Source organism: Cyprinodon variegatus, unplaced genomic scaffold, assembly GCF_000732505.1.
Source record: "Cyprinodon variegatus isolate N-32 unplaced genomic scaffold, C_variegatus-1.0 Scaffold98, whole genome shotgun sequence".
NCBI classification, from domain to species: domain Eukaryota; kingdom Metazoa; phylum Chordata; class Actinopteri; order Cyprinodontiformes; family Cyprinodontidae; genus Cyprinodon; species Cyprinodon variegatus.
Window position 1 is genome coordinate 726,660 of NW_015150551.1, and position 10,738 is coordinate 737,397.

The 10,738-nt window shown below is 38.5% G+C and overlaps 1 protein-coding gene across 1 annotated transcript; it reads left to right on the forward strand.

Annotated features, from left to right (window-relative positions):
- The first annotated feature begins 7,894 nt into the window (after nucleotides 1-7,894).
- On the forward strand, nucleotides 7,895-9,882 carry hoxa13 (homeobox A13). The gene is made up of 2 exons (XM_015374161.1): nucleotides 7,895-8,550; nucleotides 8,957-9,882. Exons 1-2 carry the CDS (start codon nucleotides 7,899-7,901, stop codon nucleotides 9,202-9,204), a joined length of 900 nt encoding a protein of 299 aa, XP_015229647.1. The 5' UTR covers nucleotides 7,895-7,898; the 3' UTR covers nucleotides 9,205-9,882.
- The last annotated feature ends 856 nt before the right edge of the window (nucleotides 9,883-10,738 follow it).

A 10,738-nucleotide genomic window follows, 5' to 3' on the forward strand; every position in this document is an offset into this window, starting at 1 on the left:
ATTTATCTAATTGAGGAGGAAGTGAAGAAAAAGGCACACATCCCATAGCAGTTGTATTTCTGGTTCTAAATATTATTGACCTGAGTCAAGACAGGACCCAAAGTCAAATGAGTTTGTCCCTCAACAACGAAGTGACTTGTTGATAGTATCTGATGTTTCACACAGATAATATGTTAACCTTCAGTTACACAGTTCAGGGTGGTTGATTTAAAAAAAAAAAAAAAAAAAACTCTCCCAGATGAAAAGCTTCATTTGATAGGAATATATAGTGACTGAAGATCATTCGGTTTCGGTGTAATAATGTTGGTATATTGCCTGTCTGATCATTTGGTTGTTTCTAACTTTATGGGTTTGTTTGTTTTACTGCTTTCCAAGCAACATAGTTTTATGAAATTCCAGTATTCCATCAAATAATGATAAGCACCGATTCAAAGAAAATCTGCAATATGCTTTTTTAGAATGATGGCCTTTTCTCTTTTGAAAAATAAAAAATAAATAGCAGTAAAGGTCCCATCAATCCAGCTGACCCATGCGAATTTTAAGACTGCTTAATGTACATATATGGCATTGGATGAGCGTCTTTGCATAAGCCGGGATGGTTTGCTTTTGACTGCAATTGGTAGATGAGGACACTGACATGCTGAACTTCATCACCTGTTTGGAGTTAACTAATTTATGCTGATTTGCACTAAAAAAGGTAAAGTTCTTGGATGGAAGTGATTAGTCTTAAAGTCAGACACCAGAGAGTTGCTGCCATGTTGGTCTCGCGCACGCACACAGAAGAGAGACAAGGGGAGCTGACAGTTGCGTCCCTACGGCCTCCGCTGTCCTTGTGCGCCCTCGCCTGTCCGAAAAAGGAAAAGCGAGCAGCATTGGCATACCCCTCCCCCTACTCCAGCCCGGAGGCTTAGAAGTCAGGGAAATTCCTTTGGCTTTTTCTTCCCCCAACTTCTCCATCTGGTCTGCAAAGAGTAGTTAAAAAAAAACAACAAAAAAATACAATACAAACTTCTTTCTCTACCTACTTCTGTTGACTGTGGAGGTTTTTGATTTGCAAAAATTGACTTAGTAAGTAAAGATTACGCACATTTTTCCTTTGGTAATTATTAGACACAACATGGTATGTTGGAAAAGGTAAAGGGCATTTAAAAGCATAATTACTTGATCTATAAGAGTGAAAAGTCGGTAACAAAATATTCTACATGAAAAAACATATATTTACTAAAATGAAAGAGGTTTTTGATTTTAACTTTTAACCAGTGTAACACATTTACTCAGTGTGGCAGAAGGTTTGTGTGGTTTTGAACTTTAACACATTGCATAAAGTGATTTTTTTTCTGGAACGCGTGGGGAAAAAGTGCGTGTTATTCTATCCAAGGAAGCAATTGTATTTGTATACTGAGAAAACCTTCTGTTTTTAAAGGCGGAGTTCATATACCTGTGCTCCTACTATTATAAATGTTGGGCGCCCAAAGGTGGCAGACATCCATCCGGTTACTGAGTTATGGAATGGGTCGTGGCCGGGGCAGATTGGATCTTGTGATCATGCAGAGATAACGCCTGGAAGCCTTTTGCGCAACAGATGGATGACCTTGCGCGTTTACAGTAGTGTCAATTATATTGTGTGTGTTTAAGATAGTGAAGGACATTGGATAGGCTTGCTTGCAGTAGATCCTGTTAATCCTATAAATGAAAAAAAAATGGACAGCAGACAGAACCTGCAGCTGGCTTGAGCTGCGATTATTTTAGGGGTGGGTTGGGTAGACAGATCAAAGAATGGGGCGCCCTGCAATGCAGACGCCGCGGCGTGTGCACCCCCTCAACTTTACAAGACAGCCCAACTTGAACTTGACCATGGAGCCTGCGCAGTGAGGGCGCAATCAAATCTGCTGTCTCTGCAGCACAACAACCAGAATATTTTGAACATGGCATGAAGATGCGGATTCTGAATCCATCTGAGGGGGATTTCGCGTCTAATATAAACAACCTGTAAGGGGAAAAAAAAGAAGAATGCAACCTCAGAGGCCCCTCCCATTTCCATTGCTTCAACTTGGCCTTGAAACAGGATGACGCAGCAAACAGAGAGTAACTCATTGACCTTGGAGCGAAACGCTTCCCGATGACTAAACAGCCGGAAATCTGTGCGCTGAGACAGTTTCATCATATCCATCCAACAAAGTAAAGTCTCTGACATCAGGCCTTTGTTGCTCAACTTAAAGATGGGTGGTGGGTAAATGGGCGGGCTTCCTTTTTCCACCTATTCAGCAGTAGCAACACACCAGGTGCAAAGCCCTGGTATTTCACATGTGAGTCTGGTGGCCAGTGTGTGCGTCTCTGGCATCTCGGAGAAAGGTGATATTTACAAGTCTGTCTGCTTGCAGATGGGCTTTCATTTTTAGTGGGTGTCGGTGCCATCAGTTCCGCTCTCTTCCTCACTGGTTTCCTTTTTTTTTTTTTAACCGTTTGAGACTGCTGATGTTGGCTATAGGTAGATTTCTTTCACAGTATTCGTTTATTTTCAGGATAATTGTTTTTGCAATTTAAGCGGCAATGTCGGGGGAATGCACGATGCAAACAGGACATCCATCTAATTTGCATCGTGTCAGGAGTGCGACTGGTGAATCTCACCCGATTCCTTTGCAAAATGATGACTCACATTAAATTTATAAACTAACCTCACAATTTGGGCTTTCTTGGGTTTATTTTGCCCTTTTCTAGTCCCTTAATTTTTTTCCTCGATTAGTGCTTTTTTAGAGGGTTTGGAGAGTCTGCAAAAGTAGGTCACAATTTAGGAAACCCATCTTGTGCATTATTTTGTTGTATTTCGATATCACTAATATAAACATATAAAATGAATTAATAGCAAAGAGCTTTTCAGTTATTCGGATATCCTAAATCATATTAATATTTTTCCCTGCATTTTAAACATAAATCTTGACCAATTTTTTCTCGATAATAGTTTTAAAATAGTTGCTAAATATAACCCTCAAACGAAAAAATGTAAAATGACATTGTTTTCTATTTTTAGTCAGCCTGCATATTCAGAAATTATTTATCTTTTTTTCCCTTTTTTTAACGCAAAAATGGCCTCAAAGCCTTTATATGCAAATCAAATTTTACATTTTGAATAGAAGCTTTTGTTACTGTGCCTCTTAGTTTTAAGTTTACTAAATCTGGAGCTTTCATTAGTGAAAAAAGTGTAGATTATTAGCCAAAGGAGTCCTTTATTATATGATAATAAAAACAAAAGTAATAATAATAACAATCATTGTATTTTTATTTTTATTGTTATATTTTGAAGATTTATTTTGAAGACCTCATGCGTTCAACGAGAAAAATAAAAATATTACTCATTTAAATATAACTTAATTTCAAAATAAAAGCAGATATTAAAGTAAATTGACATTCTCTTTTCCTTTGTATTTGGTATGGCTCATGAATTCCCATAAATGACAGGCAGCTTATCGGCTGCAGCCTTAGCAGCCTGTTAACACAGCATTTAAAATCAGTTCTATAGAAGCTGAAACCGGCCGATATTTCAACAGGCATCCCAGGCCTACTGAAGGAACAAACTCCTCCTCACTGCGATGAACATTTAGGTGAAATGAAGCCCTTCGGATGTTCTTGTTTTATTGTTCTTCTTTTCATACAAGCCGTCATCATCGCACTACAGGCAAGAGTCCAGAAAATATGGAAAAGTCAAGTGTGTGCCCGCCCTGTGGTTCCCAACTCCGACCACAAAAACATATTGGTTGTGATGTTTTGACAGCTCTTGACGACCACTTACTTTAAACACGTGTCTCCAGCGAGACGGACATTTCACTACTGGGGCTAGGGAGTTTGATTTATGCTGCAAGATGGGTTATGAGAGATCTAAAAATAAATAAAAAATATCTGTTTAAATTATTTTTTTTTCTCGCCTCAATCATTTGCTCTATTCCAAGAGCTCTAAAATTTGGATGCAAAAGGAGTCAGAGAAAAATTGCTGCAGACTTTTCTGATAGCTCACTAGGTGGATTGGTGGATTTTCCACGGATCGTGTTTTCCCGTTGATTATTGCTTCTTTTGTTTCTCCTGGATGTGTCTTTTGGATATAGATGATGATAACCTTGGCTTTATTTGTGCAGAATCTCGGCTGTTTAGCCTGCTTGATGGGTGCGCCCCCCTCCTGGAGACACTACTTGGTAACACCAATGCTGCTGAACCTGCAGAAGTGAAAAATAGAAGAAAAAAAAAGAAATACATGATTGAATGATTTCCAAATAAGCATTATAGATTACATCAAGGACCATATTTGATAGCCTTGTTGTAATGTGACTAAACACACCAATGAAAAGTCAGAAGAGGACAAAACACTGAGCGAGGAAGAGTTAACGATTAACACCACTCCGTGTTTATTCCTGGGCCTGATTTGCTTGCAGTGGCAGAAACGCCAGAAGGCAGCGCGCACGCAACAGGCCAGGCATTGTACCATGACTCATGCTTATTGCTGCGCGATGCCGCTCAATGATTTCATTTCTTGGCCCTCCATGTGCGATAATGTGAAGATAAAAACATGACTACTGTGCATAACCCATGATTGGCTTGAAGGGTTTACCTGAGAGGCTACAGAGAACAAATCGAGGCGAACCACAGATTCGGATTTTGACTCACAAACCTGGAAACAGATTATGTCAAGTTTTCTTTTCTGTGTTTATTTAGCATGTTAAGCGTTTTCTAAAGCCGAGTAAAGGTTTAAGTATCTTATTATCGTTTATTACATTTTTTTCATCTGTTAAAACGCTCATATACTGATTTACAAAAAGTGTGAACAGTATAACAGGAGGGACAACAGTAAGCACTATAAATCTGGATTTCCCACCAGTTATGAAAATATATATTGCTCAATATTTTGGCTCTAGACTACAGAATAACCTTTTGAAATCATATTCAAAAAGAACTCTTGCTTTGGTAAGCTGGTCGTCTTTATGCTGCTATATAAGGTAATCCAGACCTCATCTTTTTAACATACGAAGTCCCTTTAAAACCCCCACTGACATTTTCAAGTTAAACACAACTAAACTTATAAGCCAGACTTGGTTAGTCTTATCGCCTCCAACTTTTAAACGCATTTTGACATCAAAGGTTATTCTGAGCGGCTTTTCCACCACTCATTCAGGTTGTTTACATGACGGAGAATTAGTTTTTGTAAATGCATATGTCAGTTTAGGTGGTCGGTAAATCCACTGCAAAAGATAAAAAATCTCAAGACCACTTTTACGCTTTTTAAGGCATTTCTTCGTGGACTCCAGGGTAAAACAAACTTAGGCTTTTAAATCAAATGAAATCCTCTTTGTTCGGTCTGATCCAGGAGCTTGACTTCACGACAGACTCATTCTGGTAAAAACAAAAACACATTCATATCTATTTTTTTTTTTATCAATCGAAACCATTTTATGGCTATTGGAGGTTGACATTTTTTAAAACCACATGTTGAACATGTGACTTTTCTAGCGGGGGGTTCCAACCCATGTTCAGCATTCAAAAAGATACGGGCTTTGTTAGCCAAGTAGATTAACCAAAACTGAGTTTAATCCTATTTACGCATTAATTCATTACTTTAACTACATTCTAACATTATGTATAGAGGTCAAGATATGTTATTTCTCTGTCTGAGCTGCAAAATCTGAAAGCTCAATTGTTATTATTAAGATTTTTCAAGTGAAAATAAACAAGCCTCCAAATCTCCATTGAAAACCATAGAGGGGGTTTCAGTGGTTACTTTTTCTGATTTAAAATATACTGACTAGAAGCAGGGTATGATAGGCCCTTTGTATACATTCCAATAACCTTTTACATCACATAGATTTTCATTTTCACATTTGATCTTCACTTTGAACTATGCCAGTGTAAGGACAGAGAAAAATTGGCAATTTTCTGAAAATAACAGGATTGGCTACTTGCAAAAGACACTAAGCATCTGTATTTATGGAAAATTATTTTCGTCCTAAGCCTTTCAAATACATTTTGCCTTGATTCATATTTTTTCTTTTCTTTATCCTTCTATGCATCCTGTGGGGTGTAGCTTGAAGCACTCTGCTTCAAACGTGAACACCTTTTGATCAACTTTGTACATAATATACATCTTATTATGCATTCCAGAGTAAAAAGCAAATCGGAGTTTGTGCATCAGTTTCTTTAGTTGATCAATAAAAAATAAAAATAAAAAACAGAACAGAACAAAAAAACATTACAACTATGGATCAAAATCCTATCGTTATAATATATTTTTTTTATTTGGAGATTAGTCGCTCATTTGATTGACAGCAATTTTGCATGTTAGTGGTGCACCATTTATTATGCCATCTTTGTGATTAAAACGTTTTCCTGCAACAGACGAAACATAAATAATTGTATTTCATAAATATACAATGCTTACAAATTTCATCAATATTTTTACTTTGTCACCAAAGTGAGAAATAAAAAGAACAAAATTCTTGGTGAACTTAAAGCTTTTTCCATAGTAGAATGGAGTAAAGCAGACGTACACACACACAAAGACACACACACATATCACGTTTCCACCCGTCTTTGTCATGGATCTACATCATTTTCACACGTATCTGCCAAAAACTCTTCCACTGGAATTCTACTTTAAAAAAAAGGCATGATATCTCTGCTGTTTTGTTTCCAGCGCCATGGAACTGTCGAAGTTAGACAGCAAGCGAGAAGAAGCACGGCCTAGATCGTGAGAGAAAAGGAGCTTGGAGAAACAAAACAAAATGATGGTAAAAGTTAGTGCCCTCCAATAGCTTTTCATTAGGACAGGAATTCTCACCCTTCTTCCGCTCTTTTCAAAGGCGCTCAGACGGGGCCCTTCAAAGCCTGAATGGTGTGACGGGGCTGGACGGCCAGACAACAACAACTTTCAACTTGACCTTGGCCTCCAGCCGCGTCTCACCTTCCTATGTAAAACACAGCCAAGTCCAGGGCTTGCCTTCTGACTTTGCATGTAGTAAACACGTCGGAAGTCTAATGTCTAGAATATTCCACCCGAACGATAAATTACACTTTACTTCATTTGTGTTTCCTTTACTTTATAGCAGGATATGGAAATATCATCCCTATTAGGTTTTGTAGAAATACTTGAAATGTAAATCTCTTAAAGTGGGTGCTTTTCTTAAGCTACTCCCACACAATATATGGGAGTAGTAATGCAAAGACGCGGATTTTCAACTAGTGCGTATTATGCATATCTCTTTGCCTAGTCGCTGGACTAATGTGCACTTTTGCATAAAGACAATCTCTTTTTAAGCAACTATAAAATGTGAAAACCCACATTATAACCAACATATTAAACACCACAGACATATATTCACACATGCATCACATGAAGACAAAGAGAAGTAGTGTGCGTGCGTAAAAGCCATCCACATTTAGTGTGAAACTGCCTATATACGACCCTTATGTTGAATTAAAATCTAATTATGTGATTTCTATTTGAAGTTTGTATATGATATATTTGAGAAAATGTTATATTTTATTTCGTTTTAACATCTATAATTTAAATGTAGCGCATGATAAGATAGAAAAAGCAAACTAACGGCATGTGCGCCTTACTTGTTTGGTAGAAAACACACCAACGAACTCAGATCTGTAGAGACAAAGGCAAAAATCCCCTCATAGGTACCATCACTTCACTTCGCCGCATTATTCTCCATGTAATTATCTGCTGATGTTTACCGTCCTCTTTGCATAGCGCCGGTCACATGACCACGTCTGGACCAATAAGAGCCAACCTCTGCGCTCCTGTGCGCGTCAGAACTGCTTTTACTCTATGTGAGCCCCGCCGTCTCCTTTTTTCAGTCGCTGGGCTTTTTAAAAAAGAGTCACAAGCTTCCGATGTTGGATGCAGTGCTATGACAACGTCACTGCTCCTCCGTCCTCGTTGGGTCGACCCTTCGGTGATGTTCCTCTATGACAACGGCGTGGGTTCCGACGAAGCCAGCAAGAACATGGAGGGCTTCCCCGGTGGCAACTTCGCCGCGAATCAGTGCAGGAATTTGATGGCACATCCCGCGTCTCTGGCACCAAGCGCCACGGCGGCTTACTCCACCGGGGACAGCTCTGGTGTGGGGGAGCCGGTGAAGCAGTGCAGCCCCTGTTCTGCTGCCCAGAATTCAACTAGCGCTTCCCTGCCGTACGGGTATTTTGGCTACCCGTGCAGGATGTCGCATCACAGCGGCATTAAATCATGCGGAGCGCAGCCGCCCTCTGCGTATGGAGAGAAATACATGGACACCGCTGCTTCAGGAGAGGAGTTTTCCTCTCGGGCAAAGGAATTTGCTTTCTATCCTACTTATCCCTCAGGGCCATACCAACCTGTCCCAAGTTACCTTGACGTTCCTGTGGTTCCTACTATCAGCGCGCCGTCAGAAGCGAGACACGAGTCAATTCTACCCATGGAGAGCTACCAACCTTGGACTCTCGCCCCTAACGGCTGGAACAGCCAGGTTTACTGCGCCAAGGAGCAGCCTCAGCCGGGGCACATGTGGAAATCTTCCCTGCCAGGTAGATGAAGCTGACCAAGCACGTTTTATGATCAAATGGAGTAAATAGTGTGTACATTTTTTATTCTCCTCAGAGACAGAAAAAAATACAAGATCATTTTTATTTTACATTTATCACAAAATTTTGCTGAGGATAATTATTTTATTCTAGAATATTATATTATTTTGTATTATTTTCTTTTTCATGGGACTTAAATGTTAAGTTTTCCAGAATGCATGTTTAATTCTCTACAAATGTGTCAAATAAATGTATTAAAGAGGATTTAACTTGGATTAAATTCAAATGTTCTCACTTGATAATATATCTAACGCAAATTAATATAAAATGTTGGTGATAGAGCAAATGTTTTATCCATTCGATGTTAGATCTGACATGTTTTATTAATCCTCGTGTTTTTCTCTATCAGAGGCAGTGTCCCACGCGCCAGGAGACATCGGCTCGTTCCGACGCGGGAGAAAGAAGCGCGTGCCATACACTAAGGTGCAACTGAAGGAGCTTGAGCGAGAATATGCCGCCAATAAATTCATCACAAAGGACAAAAGGAGGCGGATATCTGCCCAGACCAACCTGTCCGAGCGACAGGTCACTATATGGTTTCAGAACAGACGCGTCAAAGAGAAGAAGATTGTCAACAAACTGAAAACCATCAGCTAGTTGATTGTTATTCTATATTGCTGTTATCCTTATTATTAATAATATTATTATTGTGGACATAATTTGGTGGAGATGAGCAGGCCGGCGCGTGTTTGGACGCGTTGATTTGGATAAGGAGCTCATTGCTGACTGAAACATGATTCAAATTTAATGTAGCCATATGATTTCCAGGAGCCTCTGGAACAAACTTTACTGGGGCCTCTAAAGGCCGGACCATTTTTTTCCTGCCACTTTTTAACTTTTTTATTTTTTGGAGAGAAAGCTTGGGAAAATATACAATATATCGCCTGCATGTTTGACTTTTTCCAATTTTAATTTAGTTTAATTTTTGCGCATATCTTGCGCCACCGATCTACACCTCTGTCTTTCAGCATGGACGATAAAAAAGAAGAGCCACATGAAATCCTGCAGTTTTGGGGGCATTTGTACCATGGAAATGTTAAATATTGAAATACCCTGGCTTTCTGTTTAAGGATTTTTTTTATCTCGTGCTTTGCTTGTATGAAGTCTATAGTCTTACAATATGGATCCGTGCTTTCATTCATATGCAGTCCTTTGTGAAATTGCCATTGTAATACCTATGAAAATCGTCCAGGAGATGTGTGTACCAATCATAGCTCCTGTTATATGCGTGTGTGTCTTTATGTGGTTGTACATAAGTGTAAAAGTAAATTCCAGCATGATATCCAGGCAGTGTGTGAGTGTGTGAGAAAGAGAGTGTGTGCATGGTTGCTGTTTAAGTCCGTCCCTGCAATAAAATATGGATTTGGTTGAGTTATATCCCATTTTTTAATCAATATGCACATCTTGTATGTTAATGATGTTTTTTATTTTATTTTTTATGCATACTTATTTTACAACCAACAACTTGGCCTATTGTATGAATTTAAATCTAAATCGTTATTTCATTTTGTGTTCAGAAAGTTTGAATTCCAAGAAAAGGGTCAAGGGTCAGAAGGGGTGAATTTGCAGGGAGACTTGGAACAAATATCAAAAGATTGATAGGAGTTACATTCGCTTTTTGCCACAGTGAATACAGGATTTTCATGGGTTAAGTTTAGTTAGTATTGATGGGCAGTCTTATACCGCCACCTGGCGACTGCTTTTTATATACTAGAGTCAAGGAGCAGATTATTGAGTTGATATTATAAGTAATAATGATAGCAGAAATTAAATTGAATAGTTAAAGTATTTCTTTTTATTTAGAAGTACATCACAGTTTATTTTATTTAACCATTTTACCCCCCAAAAAAGTAGAAATCGAAAATATATTTAATTATATATTTCTATTTTTTTCTGTGTGAATGAACCAGAGCTGCAGTTTAAGGTAGTAAATAAAAAATAAATCTAATTCCACATATTATGTATGCTCATACAACCATTGCTTTTACTAAATCAATGAGAAACTATTTATGGTATTTTAAAATATTACTAGGAAAAATGCAAAACAATCCAGTAAAACGTTTCAAGCACGACGTGACCCGAGTATTTACATTTTCAGCCGTACTCAGTATTTGTATACTTCTTCCACTCT

Coding starts and splice junctions, on each gene's coding strand:
- hoxa13 (XM_015374161.1), top strand. CDS start 7,899: ATGACAACGTCACTGCTCCTCCGTCCTCGTTGGGTCGACCCTTCGGTG. Junction 8,551..8,956: donor GTGGAAATCTTCCCTGCCAG/GTAGATGAAGCT, acceptor TTTCTCTATCAG/AGGCAGTGTCCCACGCGCCA.